Source organism: Dermacentor variabilis, chromosome 11 (assembly GCF_050947875.1).
Source record: "Dermacentor variabilis isolate Ectoservices chromosome 11, ASM5094787v1, whole genome shotgun sequence".
Classification (NCBI taxonomy): Eukaryota; Metazoa; Arthropoda; class Arachnida; order Ixodida; family Ixodidae; genus Dermacentor; species Dermacentor variabilis.
Window position 1 is genome coordinate 53,817,214 of NC_134578.1, and position 26,424 is coordinate 53,843,637.

General features: G+C 43.7%; 1 protein-coding gene and 1 long non-coding RNA gene across 2 annotated transcripts; both read left to right on the forward strand.

The window, feature by feature from the left end:
- Positions 1-556: 556 nt before the first annotated feature.
- Positions 557-16,323, forward strand: LOC142563712 (uncharacterized). The gene is made up of 4 exons (XR_012824392.1): positions 557-671; positions 6,315-6,390; positions 13,430-13,492; positions 16,196-16,323. It is a non-coding gene; the product is annotated as an uncharacterized LOC142563712 (long non-coding RNA).
- Positions 16,324-17,514: 1,191 nt separating this feature from the next.
- On the forward strand, positions 17,515-26,130 carry LOC142564745 (venom metalloproteinase antarease-like TtrivMP_A). The gene is made up of 6 exons (XM_075675889.1): positions 17,515-17,582; positions 17,634-17,764; positions 19,224-19,273; positions 20,757-20,871; positions 23,224-23,364; positions 25,823-26,130. Exons 1-6 carry the CDS (start codon positions 17,523-17,525, stop codon positions 25,875-25,877), a joined length of 552 nt encoding a protein of 183 aa, XP_075532004.1. The 5' UTR covers positions 17,515-17,522; the 3' UTR covers positions 25,878-26,130.
- Positions 26,131-26,424: the final 294 nt, after the last annotated feature.

Here is a 26,424-nt window from a genome sequence, read left to right on the forward strand (position 1 = left end):
TCGGTGAAAGTTCAATACCTATAGAGCGTGTTCGAGGGGAGTCAAATGAAATAAATACTACTGGAAGCGTTCGCGCAGACCTTTCTAAAGTACACCACAACGTTCCATTTATTATATTGCTAGGCATGTCTGCCTCGTGAGCGAGAACACGGATTTGTGAAGCTCTCTGAACATCTTCACGAAATGACGTGCTAAGGACAGCGCAGGTGCATCACGATAGGAATGTGATGAAGTATGCAAAATCGCTGTAATTTGGCTATCGCCTGACGCATGGTTAATTGAGAGAATTGTGCACGACATGACGAAGTAAAGAACAAACGCAGCTAAGAAATTTTTTGCCAAAGAAGAGCACGCGTGACTAAGAAAAACATCAAGAAGAAATATTAGGACAAAAGGGCAACCGCGGAAAGGACACAACGAGTCAGTGACACTGAGAGGAGTTGGATACACTGCACAGCTGCGGTCTCGAATGGGGCCTGAAGCAATAGAAGCATGACGTTCATCAGGTTGTGACATCGCTTTTTCATTAACTGCGTCATTTCTCCCGGCTGAGCTCCGGCGACAAGACGTCTGAGGTCTTGCCTGTCCCTGAGCGCCTGCAAACGTCACCGTTCTAACTTCGTCGAACGGATTTCTCATCTGGAGGGAACGGAAACTGGTGAACTCTCCATGTTTGTTGATAAATATTTAGTCAGTCTTAATCATTGCACATTTGTTATCGCAGCATTAAGCTCGTTAGTTTCTTCGCCGTCTAAAATAATGCACACGATTGATTGGCAATCCTATTTTTCCGAATTCAGTTAAGAACTAGGGATGTAAGCAAAGCGGAATTTTTCGTATTCGACGTGCATTACATTTCGCAATACCTTGTCTCTTTCCGCTATGATGTGGAATAATTGTAACGTCCGCACAAGTACAGCATGATATCTTAGCAATGATGGCCTTTCATTCAGGCGATAACTCCACTTCTATAGCTACCACAACCAACCTAATCTTCTTGTGCGTGCTTTCGCATTCAACGCCTTAGTTTTAGTGCCTCCTGAAATTACACGCGGCAAGGTTTCAATTGCCAGTACCTCAACTATTTTAGGTGGTCCCCGTTAAAATTACTTTACGTCATCTTTTTATGGATAACGGGTGGTAGTCTGGACAATAAATGTGAATTGGGATATATATATATATATATATATATATATATATATATATATATATATATATATATATATATATATATATATATCCCAATTCACATTTATTGTCCAGACTACCGCCCGTTCTCCATAAAAAGATGACGTAAAGTAATATATATATATATATATATATATATATATATATATATATATATATATATATATATATATATATATATATATATATAGTTGAAGAAACGAAGGTGTACACTTAAGAAAATTGCATGTTTAATGGTGTTAACGTTGAGGCCGTGGCTCGGGCTTCGTCAGAATAAACGTGTTTATTCTGAAGAAGGCCGTGCCACGGCCGAAACGGTACAAACATTAAAGATGCGATTTTCGTAAGTGTGCTCCTTCGATTCTTCAACTACCTATGCATCGGAGCTACAGAACTTTTCATTGAATTATATATATATATACACATGGCATTTCTGCAGTGTGAAATTAGATCGTGATGTCAAAACAGAAAAGCTGATATCAGACCATTTAAAATTGTGCAGATCCAGCGTACTTAATTCCTGTGAAGTGACGCCTTAGTGACAGTCTCTAAAGAAGTGCCACATATTTGTTCCTTTCATCCCTGCGCCTTTGCGGAAAGAATACCGGCACGCGTGAGGGTCCTTTCCGGCGCCGATGCTCACAATGCGATAGACAAGTCGATCATAGTCGGTTTGATCCCACCACCGGGCACATATTTCTTTCTTTTTTTTTTTTTTGAAGCGTGTGCTCTCCGGCAAAACTGCACCACCAGCACCAACCATCCATGGTTACAAAAGTCTGAGAAAGTTCGCAAAGAAAGATTTTTTTATTTTAAACAATGCATGGCCTTGAATATTTCCGGCTGTTTGGTAGTTTTACATAGAGCGCACGGTCACATAAAAAATTCGGCGCCCTTCCACTGTGTGATGAAGCATGACCAGCTAAGCTGTGGATGTATGCCCCTTAATGGCGAACTGCAACTCCGCCGCGGCTCGGCCCGTTATTGCACTATCTTCGGGATGGGCCGACGTATGGGCAGTGCTTAATGCCTGAGAGAGAGAGAGAGAGAGCACAATTTTTACTTCCAAAATTTGGAAAGATTAGTAGGGGCTGCCTTCATCCCTTTGCTGATGCGTTGGACGTGGCCTCGGTCTCGTGGACGGAGGCGGCCTCCAGCGCAGCATTGATATGCAGTTGGGCTTTCAGGTCTGAGCTAGGCACGGCAGTTTCCTATTATGCAAAAAAGAAGTGAGGCGTGCAGACAGGACACAAGAGTCGAGAAGTGGACAACACGAACGCCGACTATCAACTGAAGGGAGCACTGAGGCGAAAAAAGAAAGAAGACACAAAACTGATCTGCGCAAGCTCAGGAATGGTAACACCACGTGTCAGTCGGGTACACGTGCCGGTCTACGTGAGAGATAACTGTTAAGGCATTTGATCTCTTCCTTATGTAACGTAATCGAAGGCTGACTCACGCACGCACTTCCACCATTATAGATATGCCATGCCTCTACCATAAGACGCGTATCTTCATTCTTGTGCCTGTACAATATCGCGCATTCATCTAACTCTGGCGTGCAGTTACAATCTCGGAAATGTAGCGAAAGATTAGAAGGCGATCCACCGGTTAACGACCTTTTATGTTCCATTAGCCTCTGACTGATACACCGTCCCGTTTGCCCTACGTAGAACTGGCCGCAGCTAAGGGTAATTTTATAAACCACACCATACGACAGCCAGTAAAACTGTTGTTCTTATTGTGCTTCACTGGACAAATATCTGTTAGTTTTTTGCCTTTTACCCGTCCTTTTAATTCTGTACGGCAGCGCATATCTTACCTAGCTTATTGGGAGCAGTAAAAGCAACATTAACATCATATCTACTTGCAACATTTTTAAGCCTGTGCGACACTGAATGAATATACGCAATGGCCACTCTTCTTCTTTTGCTATTACTGCTTTCTGTAATCACGTCCGTCCCTCTCGAAACCGACTTCTTTAGGCGCTCAGCAACAGTGGCCACCGCTACACTAGGATAACCCGCTTCTAATAGGCGCTGGAATAGGCGCTATACTATATAGCCCATATACTGCAATTCAATATATTTAGAAGGGTCGAGCTTCATTTCGTTATAGACGTAAGAAAGCAATTTCAACTCATATAATTGATTCCCTTTTAGAACAGAGTGCTCGAAAAAGTGCAAACCTGTATGGTCGTTATACAAGAGATTTTCGACAAGTCGTGTCGCTTTCTTCTGTAATCTTATCAACCTCATAAGATTAGTTTTGGTTGTAGACCCCCATATCAGTATGCAATAGTGAACATGTGAATGTATTATAGTGTAATATAACTGCCATTTCAGCCATTTGGGAACAAGGTTTACATGCAATACAATAGTCGCTACCCGTGGTTCTTTGTGTATTTGTTCATTTAGTCGTTTTCGCATTTCGGTTTATCGTGATGTCGGGGTTGGTCTCTCGACAAACACGGTTGCCTTCTCACATTGGTGTTTCTAGGTTGGTAATTATTGTCAGTTGGCATTGCTTCATCGCTTTCCATAACTGCTGCCCTTTTCTGCTGTCGTATTCATATCTCCACGCCCGTGGTGAGCGCTGAATCTCCAACGACCACCAATGGGGAAGTGCGGGACTTGTTCACGGCTTTCCGGAGGACGCCGAAGCTAACTTCGCTTTGAAGAGGAAGCTTTAGCTCGGACCCTACTCCAAGGTGGCCTATTCAAATACATGTAAAACGCAAAAACGTTTTTCTGAGATAACCCTTGACCAATTTTAAATTTCTGGCATTTGAGAGAGAAAGTTAAATTCTAGCGACTGTTGGAAAGGGAATATTGTTTTAGGGCCTCAAGTTTCTTAAAAAAAGATTTTCAAAAATTTTAACGTAGGAAAAAAGCAGAAGCACGAAGTTTACAAGTTAATACCTCTGTATCAAGAACAAATATCGCGATTCTATAAACTGTACCCACTAGATCATTAAAAGCGGACAAATTTTATATGTCATTCTATATGTTACGTGAATTTGTTACGTAGTATACAAGGATACTGCAAAAGCTCTATCCCCGTATTATTAAAATTTTTGAGATTCATGTGCAACATATCAATTTTGTCCGCTTCAGACGTGCTATTAGATGGAATTCACGTAATTGTGATATAATTTTTTCATTGCTCAGTTACAGAGTTGTAAACGTCATAGTTTCCTTTTCTGAAAATGTTCTCTTTTGGCAATTTTTAATAAAAAATTGACGACCAAAATAAAAAAAATGTGAAACCCACAGTCATTAGATTTTAAGTTTTTCCTTTAAATGCAACAAACCTCGTCAAATTTGGTGCGCTGATTGCCGAGAAAAACCAATTCTCCGTTTACATGTATTTAGATAGGAGCACCCGACCTAAAGCTTCCTCAAAACTTCCTCGAAAGCTTCCTCGAAAGCTTAAACAGCTGAGCTATTTAAGCTTTCCTTCCGCCGTGGAGGTTACCAGAAAACAGCGCCGCCTCGTGCTGCCTCGCGACCACCTGCGAGAGCACCGAGCCACGTAACCTCCCCACACCCCACGCACGTAGGGCGGAGTCGTTACGTCACACAGCCAGGACCTCTAGCACAGAAGCCGGATATTGAAACCCATTAAGCCATGAACACATGTATCAACAAACGATGTGAAACGCCCTTATGAATATAGCGCGGCCATGGGAGTGCCTTGAGATGCTAGGCGCGCTTCGATTTGGCCACCTTGGCAAGCGCAATCGTTGCAATTATTAGCGATTGTGCGTGTTCGCGGTGTCTTCTACATTTCGAAGACTATAGAGTTCTCTAAAATTTAGGACAACAATATTTACATAACGTAATATACAGAAACACAAGAACGACTGAGTCCACAAGCACGATGATCAGACAAATTCATGCCCTTCCCATCATTCTCATGGTAGGATGATTGCAGCACCAGAGTTCCCTCTAGTATATTGTAGTAAACTCTATGGTCTTACCCACTGGGCTAAACCAGCGCCTGCTACATAGCGCGCCTGTGCACACTGTTTTATGACATCATGCATCTTGGACCGAAACCTCTACTGCCATGGCCGGCATGAAGCGAGTGGTGACGTCAAAATTATCGCGGATTACTGGGCAGTGTCGCCATTAGATTATATGGCAGTCACTGAAGGTATCGTGACGTAACGGATCAAAGTGCACAGACCATGCGCTAACAAGGAGGCGTTGGCCAAGCATCTCAATGTGCTCGCTTGCCCTCGAGGAGTTCATAACTCGAAGGAGCGCTCAGCGGCGTTAACTTGGACAATATGGTTTCCGCATGCACAACTCATAAAGACTGCTTAGGTGTCTTCAGATTTTGTTCATAGTAGTTTGGTAATTTTTGTATTACAGTCCCGGTGCCATTGTAACATGCATCCGTTCACACTTCAAGCGCTGATGTGAAACCTTGAAGAACGAGCACAGAACTGGACGAAAAATATTTAACTAGTTCATTGAAAACATGGACGCATTAATGGAACCAAACAAACGCACTTATTTACTTCGATATACTATCAAGGAGATTGTTTTCACAGCGTAAAAAAGCTGTGAATGAGTGCATATAATTTGGTTTCACTCAACCCAAAAGCTATTCTACTGACTGTTTTTCTTCTAGCGTAGAATTCAATTCGCCTTGCTGAGAGCAGTAAGTTCACTAAGTGCCGTTCATATGTATATTTTGGGTGAGTATAGTCTACTACAATCGTATATTGTGGATATCTGTGCACATTATGTGCCCTATTATTATGATCAGGTTCCGGGGTCTTTCTTGAAAACAAATACACATTGCACTACCATCTCCAACTACAAAAGAGGTTCAAGCCATGCCAACCTGCACTACGTCACGTGGTTTTAGCGCAGGCTCAAAATGGCGATTGCCCCGACAACCTTTGGGCAACTTCTAAACACGACAATAGTAGTGATTTCTAGTGGAGACTTAAAGAAACACAGGCTTAGTACTGTTAATAGTAATACGCACTTGCGTAACCGCATAATTTATTAATCAAGCATAACACGTGCTGCTGTAAGTAGAAAATATTATATGTTTTTCAGTTGCTCATTGCTATACAATATTCAATTGGCCTCGAATTCTGTTCACAGCGCTTGTTCCAAATTCAAGGAACCTTCAACATGAAGCTGTCCACTTTAAGAATGCTCCATTGGAGTCTCTTTTTCGGTAAATACTCTTTACATTTCTTCTCCAGTAAATTTATTGTTTATGTACTGCGTTACTTTGACTCTTGCAATACACATTTCAGTCTAACGCGTTTATATCCAGAATCTGTTAGCGATTCTCAGATTCATAGTGTATTTCACAAACTGTAAGCTTACAACGGTATTTGAAAACTTTAAATAGATGTTGCATCACCCGTACGTTGCAGTTGAGCCTCCTTCTAATATCAAATTCACTGAACTATCAAAAATATTCAAACCAATAAAAAGGTAATTGCACAGTGTGAAGTGTGTGGAGGGCGCTAAAATGCTCGGCTGTAGGATGTTATGAATGTATGTAGTCAGATCAGCCGGGTAATCTTACTGGAAAACAGTTTGCGCAGCATACTAAACCTGTCTAGATAGATATCAGGTTTCGAAGGATGGCCAAAAAATGTGTGAGAAATATTTCGCCGAATCAACCTCATCGAAACCATCGACGATGTGTTAAGGATTGATTCGACATAGCGACACAACCTACTGCCACCTTCGAAGTTGGTTACGCATGAGGCGTGCATGGCAGCGGGACTCCTCTTTCGCGTTTCCCTAAGAACACTCGGCGCCATCTAGTGCCGCGGCCGCGAAGCCTGCGGTGGCATCCGAAATGCCTGGGGCGCCGGTGCATGCCGAAGCTGACAAATGCGTTCGTGTGGCAACCAGCCCATTCTCACTTCTCTCTGGAATCGCTGCCCGGCCTAGTGACACTGCCAAGAAATCTTGGCGTGGCCTCCGAGATAAGAAGCGTGGCGCACCAGTGCCTGCGAACGCTGAGGTTCGTCGTCTCGCTTGCCGCGCACTCAATGGCGAACACGCAGTGATCCAGGTTGGCGAGAGGTTCATTGAAAAGAGGCACATACCCAGTGCATTTGTGGCACAGCCTGCTAATGCGTCAGGTTTCTCTGCTTGAGGAACCTTGTTGCGTAGGTTTGATTCTGCTCAGCATCGGAGAAACTTAAGGGATCTTTTTGTCATTGTAGGGCAGCACATTCCCAGTGGCACAGTTACCCAAGCTGACGTTAAAGACTTTCAATGAAGAGTGACACACACCTACTGACCTTTCCGCTTATCTCTTCTCCGGACTGTTCCTCACGAGCACAAAAGGAAATGATGCAGCTTCTGCAATGTTTTCTTCGTCGAACTTAGGAGTAATTAAGCTCTCCAGAGACAATTGTGGCAAAGCCCAGGGAGCGCTCGCTGGAACCGCGTAATAGACCACCAAGGAGGCATGCATTCTGGTATCGCCTTTTCCCTCTTTGGCGCTCAGGCCAGGCACAACATGCATGTTCTGAAGAAACCCCGACGCAACATGCATGATAGCAGTAGCAGTCGGGGTTAGAGGCCAAGAGCACTTTGGTGAAGGAAACCTGTGAATATTTTATTGACTGCACTCTCGCACGATGTTATAAGCATGCCGAACTGAGGGCTGTATGCAAGGAACAAGAAAGGACAGTGTAATCTGCCGGCATCGAGATGAAATTTACTTGTGTACAAGCATACGAAGAAATATTTTGCGGATCACAATAATTGAAAAGACGTAAATCGGAGGAATACATTGAATACAAGGCGATGAAGCAATATTGAATAACAGCCCTTCTATCCGCGGAGCAGTGTATTGCGTCATTACGCCACATTTTTCAATCTGCCAACGAAAGCTCCAAAACAGCAGAACATACGCGGATTCTCATGTACACGTAGGAATGAGTGCGTGGAATTCTGGATTCTAAGACGTAAAACTTCGGCAGAAAGATAGCAATGCAACGTTCAGTGCTAGCACCCAATTTTATGCTACCGACTGTTTCTATTTCACTCTTTTGGTTTGGTAGAAGAGAGCAAATTGGTAGCAAATTGGAAGAGAGCAATTTTTGGCATTATGGATTAAGCTGCGCGTGCAGCATAGGCCCATAAATGCCAAAAATCGTGGCACAAGAGGCGCCATGTAAACGATGGTATAATAGCCGAGAGCATAGACAGTAAACAGCCACTCTGCCTCTCATGAAGGACTCTAGGCATTGCAAAAATGACTTCGCATCAACAGGTTTCGCATACAAGGCGAATACTGCAATGCAAAACCCGCGATAACTCGTGAAGCTCTCATCTACTACGTAAACCACGTCCTGCCTCACGTGAAACACAGCTGAACTTTAAAAAGGCGTTATTTATTGGTAAATCAAGATGCGATTGTAGCTTTCAAACACTGCTAAGCCGAGCGATAGGCCTCTCGAAAACTACTATCACTTTAAAAGTAACATATTTACACTTTTTTTTATTTTCGCACCGCCTCGATTGCAGCGTAACAGCTGTGCAAACATGTCTGCATTATAAGTTATGCAGGGTGTTCAGGCTAACGTCAGCTGTTAAAATGACCTACCATGTAGTACATAGTACTATATCGTACTATGTGCGATTGTGAGACACACGGCATTCCTTAAGAAGTCCTGTTTACACGCCAATATATTTTGCGTGATTATACGGCTAGTTAGAGATAAATGTAGAAAACCTTTGTTTGCTTTATTAAATTGAGGTCGTCGCTTTCTACGCAAGAAAGTTTCATTACGGCTCAAAAGACTAAGTATTTGTCTCATTTAGATAGGCTCTTTCCGTTGACGATCGCGGTCGGTAGGACCCGCACGGCCATCTTAACGAAGAAGCACCTCACGACAGAACATCAGCTCAATCACCGCATAGAACACGCCCTGGTCAAAATCATCCCAAACAAGAAGACCAAACAAAACCTATTCATCCTGAACTTATGCAGCCCTCCGAGTGAAACACTAATTGATTTCGGCCATTTCCTGCGAGACGTATTGAAAATCCCCAAGGGACATACAATCTTCGTTGTGGGGTCTCAACGCCCCTCATGTGGCGTGGGGTTACAAATCTATGCAAAAGAAAGGGAAAAACGCTCACAATGCGGCCCAGCAGCATCTCAAAACTCTCCGGAACTACCCGCAGATACGAACGCGGATCGGTAATAGGATGTAGCGGGACACCAGTCTGGACCTAAACTTTTCGAAGGGAATCAAGCACATGGATTGGTCAATAGTAGATGTGACCGTTGGTAGTGACCATATCATATACAGTCCCTCTTACTGCATGAGAGGACAGTCCTGAAGGTGGGACAGGCGAAAATCACGGATTGGGACGCTTTCCGCAGAGAAAAAACAACAGCGAGTATAGAAGATATCGAAAAGTGTACCGAAAGCATCGTACAGAAGCTAGCTTAACACACAAAGACCATACAACTGACGAATGAGCTCCCTGCAGTCGATACACACTTGTGAAACTTTTGGGAAGCTCGCCATGGACTCCTCGGACGCTGGAAGACGCAAAAGTGTAATAGGAAACCCGAAATCAGGATAGCCAAGATCACGAAGAAAGCCGAGGTATACGCCGATACATTAGGCAGGCAGAATTGGAATCAAGTATACACAAAATTACAAGACACCTTAAGCAAAAGAAGACGTGCATCATACTGCGATCGCTGTTGTCTAAGATGGAAACAGAGACGGTCACACTCCAACACGTCAGAAGGCTCATCCTGACCTTCTAAGACATGGAGGAAGTTATTCTCAAGGCAGTCACAAGCAAGTTCGTGGGACACGGCAATGCAGGACGTGTCCACCCCGAATTTCTAGAATACAAGGGAGAACCTAATCCACAACTAGACCGTGCTTTTACAAGAGCAGAAGTGGTAGAAGCCCTAGGCAAGCTGACCAGAAACATTACACCAGACAAAGACCAAATCAACAATAAGACAATACGTAAATTACAAACCACAGCGTTAGACGCCTTGCTATAGCTTATCAATGATTGCAGAGAAATGGGCCACATGCCGGCTATATGGAAACATGCTCATGTCACCATGATCCCGAAGCCTGGAAAGCTATTAGACATAACTTGAGGCCGATTTCGCTGACATCGTGCGCAGAAAAAATATATGAACATTTTGTGAACAACAGACACTTCCCAAGCGCGATGTTTGGCTTTTGACCGCACCTATCAACACAGGATATCCTTCTGATCAAGGAAGAGGTAACAGATAGGTTAAGCCCAAGCAGCAAGAGAGCCATCCTAACGTTAGACGTAAAGGGGACTCACGACAACGTCTCACACAAAGCGACGCTGGTCCACATCAGCCATTTCAATGGCGGAGAGAGAGTTTACAATTACATCAATGAATCCCTATCCAACCGTACGGCAACAGTGGGTATAGGAAATGTGAGATCTGAAAAAATCCAGGTCTCGAAAAAGGCACACCTCAGGGCTCGGTAATTTTTACTCTGCTCTTCAACCTGGCATTGAGAACGCCACCGAGAATGTTTGGTGAAGCGGAGGGAATTCGACATGCCCTGTATGTGGACAAAGAACAAGAGGGCGCCCCACAGAACAGACGCCAGATCCTGAAGTAAAACTAAATGAAATCCACATCCTAAAGGTTAATGCACTTCGTACCCTTGAATTAGTATTTCACAAAGATGGAGTGGGAATTCTCACAGTACACCGACTTCAAGAAACAATCACGCAGGTTACACACCTGGTGAAGGGGGTCACAAATAGAAGCGATGTATTGAAGGAACCAGATAACCTAAAACTCATACAAACATTGGTCATCATCAGAATCACCTACTGTACAGCGTACTTACATATGAAGGATAGTGCAAGAGACACGCTGAACATACTTATAAGAAAGGCATACAAATTGGCAATAGGAGTACCACTAACCAGGTCAACAGAAAGACTACCGAATCTGAGAGTGCATAATACCTGGGAAGATTTGGCTCAAAAACATATCGAAAGACTAAAGCTTAGCGCTGCCGGTAGAGCTCTCCTCAGAAGACTTGGATACCCTGTCGAAGAAGTACAGAACAGTCCACAACGTGTACCCCCGAACCTGAGAGCAAATATATTCGTAGCACCCATTCCAACAGACATGCACCCAGAATACAACAAAGAGAGAAGACAAGCGAGAGCCACCACGCTACAAAGAATGCTCAACAAAGAAAGCGACAAGGCAGAAATAAGGTGCATGGGCGCCGCCAGATAAAAGGCCGGTGGATATGTTGCCTGCGTAACCAACAAGCAGAACGAAGAGATAGCAGCTTAATCAGTAGTTGCCAGGGGCACTGAGGTAGCCGAACAGGTCGTCATAGCAATGGCCATATGGAACTGCCAATCTGAGGTGTCGGTGATCGTCGTCACAGACTCGCAGGCAGCCTGTCGTCATTTTCGGGTCGGAAGAATTAGCAAGAGCGTATTCAACATCACCAAAAACCAAGATATCTCTGAAGCGTATATTGCCTAGACCCCGGAACACGATTCCTTCGTGGGAAACCAAGTGGCTCACGCTACCGCCCGAGAACAAGTACGCCGGGCAACCCCACCAGGGCATCGTCTACCGTCAGAACCAGACGAAATAGTACAAAGAAAATGCTAAAACATTCCAAAACACAACAAGAAGAACAGGAGGGAATATGCGCTGCCACACATCAAGCTTAACAGAGAAGACGCCGTCACACTACGCCGACTTCAGATGGACAGTTACCTCCGTGGCACTCTACTACACACAATGTACCCCTCAACATTTACAAGAGGCTGCTAATACTGCAATACACCAAACACCCTTGACCAAAAGGTCTGGGAATGCAAAAAGAACCAGCAGACAATGCCTATACAAGCAGCAACAGAAGACCAGTGGGAGGCACAGCTGACAAGCCCAGAACCTGAGGACCAACTTCGGCTGGTGAATATGGCCCAGGCTATCAGTGCAGGGCTACGGCTACTTGGAATAGGGTGGCCACTCACCTTCTGGCAGCAGCAGCTTGGTCTCGGAAATAAAGTTTATTCACTCACTTACTCCCTGTTACTCTTAGCACACGAAATGCGAAAAACTACTACCGGAATACATGCGCTTGGCACCGCAACACCAACGGTCGCAAAAGCGAATTAAGAGAACTATCATGGGTCACAGAGGTAATTGGCAACCATTTGAAAGTTATAAGCTGTCGGTGCTTGCAAGCGTCGAGAGCGAACTGCGCGTTCCTGATGCCGTTCCCAGCCTACGCAAGGACAAGACGGTTACCGTGTTACCGCAAGTAGTTCCACCAAATTACTTTCGCGAGCGCAAGTGTCACTGCGCGTGAGCACGTCACACTTTTTAGTCTTTCCCACACTACGAATGACAGGCAGATAACAATAATTACGAAATACTATTGAATTATAGCTTTGCGGACGTAATAACAGCCTTCACATAGAAAGGCACACGCTGAATTCAACATAAAATGAGATTTGACGTAAGTTATGCGGAATCATGCAAGATGGAGAGAAGTAATTAATAAAAAGAAAATGAGACATCCACCGAATCGTAGCAAATTATTACAAAGGAACCGGTACGGTTTCCCCGAAAGAAAAAGCTTCGCACTTGAAGAAAAAATTGTGCTGGTCCGGGACTCGAGCCCGGGACCACCGCTTTTCCGGGGCAGTTGCTCTACCATATGAGCTAGCCAGGCGGCTAGCAGCGGGCAGGGAGAAGTCGAATTCATCAACAGCTCCTAGTAAAGGCAAGAGTTTGACGTAATAGTTCTGCGGAAACCCGCGAGGTGGAGAGAACTAATAAAGGGAAAATGAGACATTCACCCAAATGTAGCAAATTGCTACAGAGGAAACCCTTACCTTTGTAGCAATTTGCAACGTTTGGGTAGATGTCTCATTTGCCTTTTATTAATAAAATGATATTGAAATAGCCTTCTCTAAGTAGTCCCAGAATTATTACGCAAAAGTTTTCTGATAACGGATGGGGCGGACATCACTAATTGTATAGGCTCCTATTTTTTGAGGAGCTTCGAAAACGTTAGCGGTGAGACCACGTAGATGAAGTGTACATGAGCAGAATACGAATTGTGTTTTACCAATGACGATGATATTTGGGGTTACTGGCGAAAAAGGCCACGAATGGCCAAAGAGCGTCAATACGTTTCGCTGCTACCGTTTACTGAAAATATTTTCAGAAATTTGCCACTCAAGCTCCAAATCTAACGCTGGGAGTAAGCCAGAAACGAATGCCATCCCTGGTGAGTTACATAACTTCTCCTGCAAGAGACACAGTACTTACGATATATCTATACGCAGGTATATAGGAACAAAATCGAGTTAGATCAAGTCTGCCGCATACTTTCAGATAAAAGCATCGGCTGAACTCATCTCACCATCACTGTTGACGGTAATGCGTTAGCATTGAATCAATATAGAGACAGAACCTATTGCCACTTTCGAAGCGAGAAACGAGCCTCCCAAATGAACGACGCGCCGCTGCCTGCGAATGCCAAGAAACGCGTCATGCGAAAACCGGGCTACTGTCTCACGCCTCTTTCTGGACACGCTGCGCCATCTAGTGGCACAGCCTAAACGTACGCGCATGGCCTCCGAAATGAGACGTACAATGCGCCAGTGCCTGCCATCACTGAGAACTGTTATCTCGCTTGCCCCACATTCAGTAGCGCGTACTCACTGACGCAAGTTGGCTAGAGGTTCACTGTGGCGCGGCACACACCCAATGCGTTCGCGGCGCAGCTCGCTAAAGCATTGACGTGAAGGGCGTTCATTGGAGGTCGCACATACCGAGTGCATTTGTCGCGCAGCCTGCTAATGCATCGGGTTGCTATCAACGAGGAACCCTTGTGACGGACTTTGATTCCGCTCAGTAATGAAGAAATTTAGAGGATCTTTTTTTTTGTCATTGTACTTGTAGAGCAACACGTTCCCAGTTGCACAACACGTTCCCAGTTGACCATACGTAGCAACCCAAGCTGGCGTCAAATACGTCCATTGAAGGCCGGCACACACCTATGCCACATACCTACTGACTGTAGTCGGCATCAAAGACATTCATTGACCACCAGCACGGACCGCATGGCCCATACCAAGTGCTCCAAGAGGACGTGAGAGTTTCTTCGAACAGTGGTGCCTTCCCAGTCACGCATTTACAGTGATTCGTGTCGGCGTGAGAGAGGTTCCTTTAAGCATGGGACGCATGTACACATAGACCGATACTCAGTGGCCCACGTTGGTCCGGTGATCGGTTTCGAAGCCTGTTACCGCAGCACAGCAGCCCGATCCGCTAATCATTCGACCGCGCACTACTCATGACCAAGGTAGGAGGGAAAACGGTTAGATACAAGCGTACATTATAGACAGACAGACAGACAGAAAGTGCGCAAGAAGTATGCCGAGAATGCTAACGCATTAGTAAGCAATATGGCAGCAAGAACTCTTACAGAAAATGTTATAAAGGTTTTTAATTTTCCGCATTAGTATAAAACTTCATTAAGCGCCTAGCCCTACATATGCAAGATATGCAACATTGTCTTCAAACCATCCTGATATTTGCGTTGCGTTAATGAGATCTGCGTACAGGCATTGCAGTTTTCCTCTTCTGGCCTTTTGACCAGCGTGTACACTTGTTAAGTGGTTGTTGCTTACTCTGGAGAGGCAACTTGGTAGCTGCACATTTACCTGCCGAAGCAACCCGTTTCATCCCCTTACCGAATGATAACTTGATGACGCATGTGAGTGCGGAAGAGCTGTACTAGATTGTATCGCTTCTGAGAATATCTACGGTAGCATCTTTCCTACAAGAATAACATGTTCGCTGTCTGCACAAGTTGGCGCATTTATAAGAGGACTGAGCTGAATTCTATTACGCTAGTCAAATATTAGATCTAAACAGCTTTAGAACTCAGAAGCGGTAAATAAAGTGCATGACCTCTTCCAATTTATCGCTTATATGTGTAAAGGAAATTATAATTTTTTAGGCTTTTCATAGCACTCTTGTTGAAATGTTTATTTCGAAATTTTAACGAGAATATTAATCAGTCATTCTTGTAAAACAACTTAATTCTTGAGCTAAGTAAAACGCGTGATTTACTGTCTACGAGTATGTATGAAAAACAGTTATTTAGGATATGCCAGCGGTTCGGTGTTTTTGTGTGAAGTTAACTTACGCCAAGGCACATGGTGTGTTCCATCACTACATTATCATTGCGCTGCATGAGCTGCCAGAACACAGCCCATCGCTTCCATTTCATTGCACCCCGTCGGTGTGATAAAGCATAGAATATTTGTAATACTCAAAGGGGCTTCCATGTGCTGCACATACCGTGACGGCACGGCAGCGATGACGACAGCCACAAAAATGCGACTCGAGTGGCCGTATACCTGATTTCGCGTTAAGAACTACCACCACGTATTTGCTCCCGAATGCAATGTAAAAGAAGCATCCAACAGTCCACTTTCCTTAAAGTGGGCAATGCTCTCCCAATAGCGTAACATCTTATTCGAATGAGAAGCAGAGCCGTCAATACCCTGGGGAACGTGGTTACTGAGAAAGGCCACTGTTTCTTTTCTCTAATCCATGACACCTGCATGTTTTCTCGCATCTGTGCGCGCTCTGTCGTTGCCGATGAATGATGTGTGTTTCAGCTGCTATTGCACTTTTAAAGCGGAACACAAAGCGCTGTAATGGAAAATCTACTTATGGAGACGTATGTTGTTGCTGGGATAGAAAGAGGAATGGAAATTTTTAAAGGATCAACGTGTTCGAGCACATAAACCCTGCAGCGAGGTGAGGCACGCTGAAGTGCGCGAGAAGCTGCGCCTGTCATGATTACATGATTTGCAGGAATCGGCTAGAGAAGATAGTGTGGCTTTCTTTTTTGCTGCTTTGTTCTGCCCTGTATGATATTTATTCCTTTCGTAATTCTGCCCATTATCGACAGGAAGCAATGCACCGAGCAACTCAAAGTCTGGCTTCACAATCGAGCTCTACTATCTCGGCGACACTTCGCACACGAGGCGCTTAAAAAAGGAAGGAAAAAATTTGACGGAATATGCTGTACAATATGTCTCTGAGGCAAGTAGAAAAAGAACAAAATTTCGCCTAGAATAGTTTTAATGTGTAAGCAATCTTTGGCCAGTACCTCAGCAAGACCTGCCCGCCCCATAACGGCTTATACATGCAAAATAAATGCATAAATGCTCAAATAACAGATGTAATCGTTAAAGAAGCGTAATAGCAGATGATTGGTAGAGATAAAAAATACTTCTAACCGGGAGTCCAACCATGCACCTCAGCGTGGTAGGCAGATATCTGTGTAAACCACGTTACATTCTTGGGAGTGGAAGTTGTTTGGGCTCAGTTTACATCGCGCCCATTTCAAGGCAAAAGGACATTAAGTGGTTTCTTTACGTTTTCTTAGTTTCCTGCAGTCCTGGAGTAATGCGTAAGTATTCCTTGACAAGTACTCTAGCAAAATGTGTCCGTGCTGTGAAGCCTTATATATGCAACGTAAATGCATAGTTGGTCAAGTTAACACATGTAATCGTTATACCAGTGTAATATTTGATGATTGGCAGCATTGAAGAAAGTCATGATGTCGCCGTTGCGGCATCAAGATCGCATCAGAAGAGGAAAATAGAAAACTGTGGTGGTGTTACGGCGTTTCCTCTCAGCTAACAGAATATGCCAGCAAAATAAATGCATAATTAGCCCCAGTTTAACATATCGTGTAATAGTCGATGATTGGTAGCGATGCGTAGACATGCATAAACTAGCTAAATGAGCAAGCAAAAGCGAAGAAGAAACTGAGCCAAAGAATGATCGCGCATTAGTAGACACTTCCCCGAAGTTCTGTCGTTTTTTTTCTCTGCGGGACCTGCTCTACGCCTCATCTAACATTTACAAATTACGTTGGATTATGCTGCACGATGACTTCAGGGAACAAAATATTACTCAAGACAGCAAAATCTTGCAGCAAATTACGTGAGATTTCCAGTCCTACTTAAGTATCGATTGTTCGACCACCCAATATGAAAACAGGAAAACTTTATTAGCAGCAAGACAGTGGCGGACTGGATCAGCTAGCTAGAAAGCATTAAGTGAGCAAATTGCTACTACCTTTGGAAATATGGATGCTTCGAATAGAGGTCTCAGCAGTGTTCTGACTAGAACATGAAACATCCGTTGTCAATCTACGCTGTTTAAAGATATACCATGACAAGTAAATTACAACAAGGTCCTTTTTAATATCACAGATAGAGAAGATAATGAAGCAGTTTGAACCTCCTGGTGCAATAACTTTAACAGGAATTCAAAATTCTAATGAGGTAAGTTCTATTTCGCTTAATATTTCTTGTATAAATCGAGCGATCTTTCAGGAAACCGAAGAGTACCTCTCATTAACCAAAGATGGCGATATCAGGTGCAAACGAACATCGACAAAACTGGCTGATTATGCGGCGAAGCACAAGATTATGTCAGAATCAGATTTGATAATGTTGGTAACAGGGTAAGCATATATTAATGTTTTCCTTGCACACCCATCGAACATTGTTTATCGCAACATTCAAATTTCATTTGTATCTCCTTGACATAAAATTGTGTGTGCTAATAATATTTGTACTGTCATTTAGAGAAAAAGAGCATAAATTATCTCTCCTCTACAAGCAAACACACGTTACTATAAATATAGTTTTGTTGCACTTACAATACACTGCATTAAGACAATATTAGAGCGAGCTCATTTTTCATCTCAACCATCTACAATGTTCAGTGGGACAGTTACGTGCTAAATATGCTGCAATGCAATATAGCACTAACTAGAAGGAACCAGTGCAGAATATGACACTGCTATTCGAAGTAACCATGTTTTGTAATATAATAATGTAACCGTAATTATATTGATGTTTATCTATCTTCTCAACGTTCCGTATTTTCATCTCATTATCATGTATCTTGTGTCTGCACTCATAGGCTGCCACTGTTGTTTTCTATTTTACTTTGTAATCGACTAGGTAGGGGAGGTTCCAATTGAGTCCTTGACTATGGGCCCTAATTCAACGTATTTTGACACGTAAAACATTTACGTAAAACGTAAACAATAAAAATTTTTTGATTGACTGAATAATATTGGCATGTCAAAATTCATTATCAACCAAGAGTCACTCCACCGAAGCCCATTGCTTTGAACAGAAGCTGAGAAGGCAGCGAGACTGCACTTCCACTGCATGGTAGGACGTAGAAAGCAATGTTCCTATTATAATTGAGCACCCAAGTAGAACGACACACTCTAAATAAACCTGTCATAGATGCGCATTCTTGTCTACTTACTACGTCACGTCAAAACTGCACGTAAGCTGTCCACAAATGAAGTGATAAAGAAAATGAACAAGCGTAATAATAATAATACAACATATCAAAACTAGGTTGGTGACTTAAAAGCTGTGTAGTAAAATACTGTTAAAATGTCGACAGTCTTCGATATTTAATATATATTTCGCTGCAAAAGGCTGTGACACTGGACTATCTGGTGACGCAAGCTTGCGATTAGGGCCCGAGTTGTGTTCGCGTTCTGTATTGTATTTCAGTCCTCGTTTTGTTTACGCTGTTTCCACCGCCATATACGTTTGGCTAAAACAAATCAATACATGCGTGGTCCAGAGTGCAGAAAAATTAAAATGAAGCATAGGTAATAAGCAGTCAAAAAAGAACTATAAACATCAAGCAAATGTAGCTAATCACCATAAAAAATGACATCTTTAAGGTTTTTCTGCTATAACTTGACATTATCAATACTTCGTAAAGAGCTGAATAGCTTTATAATGTAGATAAATAATGTTCTGACTGTTGCAACTCTCTTGTACACGGCACTGTTTGATATGATTGCGACAGCACACATTTGCATTAAAAGCTGTGCGAGATGCTTCATCGACACTGCTATACTTGCAACTGTTTCTTTACATTTTTAGGCGAAAAATGCTTTGTATGACACCCCGGGGCGAATTTTTCCCTGTAAGAGGTACGCTTGGTTTGCATGTTACATATTTTGTACAACGTGTGCGCATGTTAAGAATTTCATCGAAGAGATCGAAGAAATCGAAGCACGTCGAATTTTCCGAGTCCTCGAATCAAATAATTACTAGTTGCGAACGCGAATATATCTCGAATTTCCCGAGTAGTCCACTTGGTCAACTGTGCACAATATACCACGAAACAAACAAAAATGCGACAACTTTCATCTTTGAAAGTGCACACAGCATAGCAGAGCTCGCTTCGTCACTGATAAAGTCATACTTCTCTCGTTAAATGTGGTCATGCTCACCCTATTTTTCTTGTGTGGCAATCGTAACTGTGGTTTGTCTGCCTTGTCTCCGTGCTTCTGGTTGCATTTCAATATGCATGACTAAAATACTATTTCAAGTATTAGTAGCAGCATCTCGTCGTGATCACTCCAACCAAAAAAATTGGTGTTTTCACTCTGCAATCGCCTCAGATGACGGGTATTTCAAGTATAATGTCGCAGGTACATATATTTCCTAACGCCTTTCTATGAGTGCAGTTGAAACGGCGATTGACATGCAATTACGCTCCACAGCATTACCAGTTGTAAACAGCATCTTCACTGCTTCTCTTAATAATACTTGAAATACGGCGTCCTGGAGCGCAACAGCTGTGTAGTTGATACGTAATGCTGTTAAGCCTATGGAATGTGGGCTTTTTAATCGCTTTAAAGTAGAATCGAATAAAGTTTACAATTAAAGCATGCCCGGACGAGTCAACTACACAGATGTCCCCGTTGCTAACATGAAAGAAAATTAAGCTATATAGCACATCAGTATAATAGGTCACTTTTCCTATCGCCTATATATCTGGAAAAAAGACTGTCCTCTGTAATGTAGGTATTTACTTTCTAACAATTATCGGTCTTGCAGCTGTTTTCGGTGAACAACTACGATTGCTGAAGACAACAATCAGTATTTATGAAATTCACAACTTAGTCGATCACAAGCTGGCATACTGAATCGACAGTTCAGCAACTAAAACTCTCCTCAAGCCAGGAACGCCTAAGTATATCGGAAGTCATTTGCTCAAGTTAATCAGGCCTGCAGCATATTGACATTTCTCCTTCAAACTTTAGAAATACCGAGTAACAAATGAGAAATCATAGTGGCTATTTCGATCAATGATACGAATTGCACTCTTTTCATTAAAATTTATATGCAGGCTTATATTCCCTTGTAATGTAAAAGCTGTCCTCAAACCAGAAAGAAGAAAATAAACGTAAGGTAGCTTCCGCAATAACCAAGCACACTCTATATGTCTGTAGAAATATAATATTTTAAACTGTTCAGCGAAACCATTTAAAACTAGAAAATGCCATGTCGTAGCCTAGCTGGTGAACATCTTTATTACCTAGCACCACCGTGAAAAATTCCCGAGTGCAGCGAATTTATCTCCCACACTCTTCATCAAAAGCTTAGTATGTCATTTGTCACAAACAGGAGTCACGAGAAGAAAAGTAATCTGCAAGAAAGATAAAGTAATTCTTGTGTCGGATTTGGACGCAGCCGAACTGTCCATCAGTTACATCAGTGCCGCCCACGAAGTAGCACATTCGTAAGTACAATAAGGAACCCTCTTGAATACGTAGCTGATTGTGCCAAGTCCATTTATTGCCACGTTCGCAGTAAAAAAGGCCTATGCATTTTGAAAGCTTCACTGAAGCAATCTTATGTAGAATGTGTACGGGCTACGCAATATCAAATAGAATTCCTAAGTTTTTTACGTTTTGCACTTCAATTTTGCGCGCTCGTGGTCTCGAGTTTCTTCCAGCGCGCCGCTTTTTCTATCGCAAGAAAATTCTCCATGCGATTTCAAATTTAACAGCGGAAATCAGCAGAAATTTGTGCTTCTCGCACGGATATTTCGACTAATTTTTACAGTGTCTGCGAGCTGAACTATTAACTCTTACTCATAAGACTGATGTTGCGTTGGTATCGTCGAGGTTTATGATTGCGATTTCACTGTAGCATTGCAAGATCACGAACGTGCCACGTTACTGGGACCGCCTAAAGACACGCGCTTGTAGTGGCTTTCAAGGCATGACGGACTTGTAGCAGCCTATTGTCTACGAGACGCTGAGCGCATATTTGCGGTCATCGGGGCCGCACATTTAGCGACAGCTCACTCCTCAAGTCAAGTGAAGGGCTCTTCGTTTGTTTTGTTACTTATGCATTTCACAAATTGATTACGCCTGCTTTACAGCCATCATAAAATACAACATATATATATATATATATCCGTGTGTGTTTGTGCGTGCGAGCGCGCGTGTGCGTGTGGGAGGAGCATCTGCCACCTGTATCGAAGCCGAGGTTCGAACTATAGTTTGGAAAGAAGTTGTAACCAGAATTTTAAAAGACGACGAAATTGTACACAGTGCAATACAGAACGATTTAAAAAATAATAAGAAATTGAGGAAACCGCTGTAAAATACCTCTTGTGAGCCAAGACAACGATGTCATCATGCATGTGCTAACGGGCACAAATGCACAAATGGCACAAATGAAGCCCATTTCCAGGAAAGGCAATTGCACGCAGAAGGGATACAAGCTGCATGCGAAATACGCGAGCAAAGGCGTACAGGTTTTCAATAAATACGGTTTTCTGAAGCCATGGTCTCTCGAGTGTACAAAATAAACTCAACATAGCCTTCCTGCCACATCGCGCAGTTGGTACAGAGCACAAGAACTGCTTTTGAAAAAGTTGCCAAATTGTCGTCACCATCATTAGCCGATTGCCAAGAGGCACGCGTGAAATTTACCCATGGGAGGCCTGTTAGCATAATTATCTGCTAGCTAATGGTGGTACGAGAGTGTCGGTAACTTTTTCGCAACTAATTCTTCAGCGCATATCGCTTGCGCTGCGGCGGATGTCTTCGAATGACACATATTGTGCCTTCTGCTTCAAATTCTCTGATCGCTAGCGCACATTTTGAGGTCTTCGTTCCTCTTTTGCACTGTTGTTCTTTTTCTTTTGTGTTCGTCCTCTGGGCTCACTCCTGCGCGTTAAAATCCCTTGCGCCCCTCGCTCCTTTTTCAGAGCTTTCATTTGTGCTCGGCTCCTTCATTTATAAGTTGCATGCAGCGTTTAATGCATGCCTTTGTTGTATTGTGTTGGCGTTTACCGGCTTCGTGCTCCGTCTCTTACTGCTTTTCAATGTAATAGTCTTGTAATACCGACATCAGAATGTGTGTCCCCTCGTTCTTCCCCTCCTCTTCATCAGAAACACGCTTTGGACTCTTAAGGGTGTCAGTTCTTTCCGAGGTGCGACCATCAACCTCATAATTCTTTCAAGGGGCAAATGAAGTTTCCGGGCGACTTTTCTATGGCAAACAAATATGATAAAAATTGCGACAAACAGCGCGAAAACTGCGGGAAATAAACCTAAATAGTCATTGCCGTCAAACTATCAGGTCAAATACCTCGGCCAGCCGCAGGAAGTCCTTCAGGGCAATGTTGTTAGCCATGTGGCGAACAAGCACCTTAAGTGGCACAAAATGTTCATTCTGCTCTATGTTGTTCTGTTAGAGCTATTATTTTTTTAATATAGTTACATACAACTGTTTATATACAGTCGCTAGCTGTATAAAATATCTCACACCGACATCCAGGGGTTTTATTGAGATATGCACAAATCATAAACTTAAGCACCAATACACTATTGCAGATTCCCTTTATGCAGATGCAAAGCCAATGTACTGTATTGACCACGACGTTTTAGAGCTCGTTTGACGTAGACAACACAGCGGAAATTGTTATACTACTTCTGTTGCACGAGGCTGCCAAGCTCACGTGCTTTGAAGTGCGCATTACTTTTTGATATCCATGATTTTAGGTGCTTTAGCTACACCGTGTTTTAAGATGATCCGTCTCGCGGTAGCCCCTAGCCGGAATTCACATCTTTTTCAGTCTGGGATCTCCTCATGACGGCGCTGAAACATCAAAAGCCTGCTCAGCTAAAGCACTGTTGCTAATGACACCCGCTGCGTCTCGACACGTGAAGTCAATTGCCTCCGCGTGCACGAAGAAGGTCATCGCCGAGTTCTTGAAGTAAGTTGTCTATTTATACTTTCCATGGCCTAATATTCCGAGAGAAAAAAAAACATTGAAATATAAGTCATTAATAGCTTGCCGCTTAACTTAACGTTTATCCTGAATATCTTGCTGAGGCAATGAGAGTCGGGCCGCGACAGGTGGTCCCGAGTCAAACTTTACATGTATGCGAGCTCCTATTCTCCCTAGTTGCACCGACACTGGAGTTTCCCAGCCGTGGAGGTAATACGAGCCGCTGCCTTTATGTGGCGAACAACAACGTTCAATAGGAACTTGTCTTCGGCAGTATTGCCGACCGCAGTCTGTATATGAAACCCGCTGCTCCAGCTCAGTGGATATAGTGTCGCGCTGTTCAGCCCGAGTTCCTGCGTTTTAGTGCCCCCCCTCCCAAAAAAAAAATGGGGCGCAGGAGGGGGGAGGCTGAATGCGAAAATTATCACGTGCTGTTCATTGGGTTCAGTGCAAAGTACCTCTGTGAATCATGCCGTAGAATTTGTGAGGAAAAACATGACGTCGCGGCACGGCGCTTTCAAGCGCTTGCTTTCAGGTACAGGAAGCTGGTTTATTACAGCGTAAGCTGTTATGGGCTCATCCCATTGGCTGTTTCGGTTGGCGATTGTATCCGCCGCCGCCGGTGCCTGTTGTCCGAAGCCGCTATCACCGGTAACGAGAAAAAAGATACCGTGTTCCCGCCGGGATGTAAACCGGGCCGGCTGCATGAGAGCCAGCTATTCTAAAGCTCTGTATGGCTAGCCGATTAGCTCGACCGTCCGTCCGTCCGTCCGTCGCCTGTACGCCGAAAGCTCCTCCGGCACAACCCCATGAGCATGTGCGAAAAAGAAAACAAAGGAAAGAGAGGCGTGCGATTGGCTGTGCCAATAGTGATGTCGTTGCCCTCCGTCGCAATCGAGCGCGCGCGCAGCAGTTTCTCTCCGCCTGCAAAATGGGTAGGCCACGCGTCATACGTACTCCTGAGGAGCAAGCAGCTTTCGATCAGAAAACGCCGCGAGCAGAACCGGGAACGAGCCCGTCGACGCCGTGCCGATGCTGCAGCCCGGGCACAAGAACAGGCTCGTGCAGCCGAGCGCAAGCAGAAACTGCGTACCGAGGATCCGGCAGCCTACTAAGCCGTCATTTAATTAACGGTCGGGATTAAACAGTGATAAACGCCGGGGCCGCCCATTTCAGCTTCGCTGGTCAACCATCTATACGGAGTGCTTGGGCGGTGATTTTTTAGACGTATTTATTACAATGAATGAAATGATGTGTACACAGGAAGTATTTACAATATTACGAGCGCTAAGTGGTCATAAGCGAGGTAATGAGTGTGTGCCTTCAAAACTCGTCGTATCACCGGAAGTAGACTTTGCCAACGTGTGTGCAGTGCGTAACTCGTTGGGAATTGTGGTGTCTCAGTGTATGGGGGGGGGGGGGGGGGTCGCCAAGTGCTACACGCAGGAAGATTGTTTTCTGTCAAAGACCTTCCTTCCTTCGTGCACGAGATGTGCCCCTGATTTATAACGGGTGAATCGAATGTTAACACAAAGAATCTTTAACAACGCCTGGTTTATCAAATGTGACCAGGAAGAACTCGGTACGACATTTCTGCCGAAAACACAATGCAGCACCTCGCCAGCAGGGTCTTCTGTAGAATTTTTATTCACTAACAACACAGTACCCGTGCTGGCCCACTACATGTCGCTCGCGACCTACTCCTCCGATCATAAAGCACACCTGAGTGTTTTTTACTAACTCTACAAATGAAATCGCTACTACTCATACACTTATTACATGCAGTCGCCATCTTCATCAATCTACTAGGAACTCCTATCAAGACGCTCCTACAGCTTACGCTGTTACAGTGCTGCATGCGTGTGCCGCGCAGGCCTCTGATTTCTTTTTTTCATATAATTTTACAAATGCAGTTGTGCGATAGACCACGCAACGGCATTAAAAAAAGCCTCGTCGTACGGAGCAGCAGTGCAGCGCAGTACAGTCTGGCCCCACACGCGAACGTATTCCAAACACTATTGGCACACTTCCTTCCTAGTGCACTCTACGCGATTAAGAAGACCAAGCACAATAAAATGTAGGTGATTCCGTTTTTCTGTGTTTACGAACACATGTCATCGGTTACTCTTGACACGTAACTTGGATTCACCTGGGACAGTCTGCTCACCTTTTTTGTTAAGATATGCAAGCGTCATGTTGACATCACAACATATCTCCTGGAAGTACCACCCCGTTTCATTTTGACATGTGGTTCTATGTCGTGAGCGGGCAGCGACGTTCCCATTGCCTTTCCAATGTCTGTAAAGAATCGTCAACTGACCAGGCATTCATGTTAGGGCCCGTTATGGATAGACGTGCCATTGTACCAACAAACATGACATACAAGAAAATAACAACAGATGAAATGCACCAAAGGAGACTAAATTGTTTCGTTTTCATGCAGGACACAGGACGCTCGATGTCTGTTCGAACAGAAGGAAACGAACCTTAGCCCATAGCGCACCGCAACTACAGAGAATCCAGTGCGTCATAGCAAAATTAAAGCACAGTACGATTCACTTAAACAAGACTGCGAATACTACTACATACAAAAGGTGGGGTACCTTATTTTCATCTGCATCTTCCCAAGGCACCTATTGCGAAAGCGGTCTTAGGACGGTGATGTGCTGTGTACATTATCCTGTGGAATAAAACTACTCAGTCTAAATGTTCTGGTCAATAAAGTAACCACTGAGGTTCTGAAACCTCGCTGCCAGCATAACTCTCTACATTTTATGACAATTCTTTGTGGAAAATCTAATAATCATAATTAAGGTAGCTCTACTGAACCAACAAAACGGATGACTCTCGATATTTTGAAACATTAAAACGCAAATTTAGTACTTAAAAAAGTATGCAGATCCCACGCACTCTGGGAATCGATGTAAGCAAAGGTTTCAGTGCTGGACGCTTTGACTGACGATAATTAGCGGTGATCTTGACGGCTAAAGTTTATTTTCTTAAACGTTTAGGCTAACACGAGAGTGGTTAGTTGATGTTAAACGC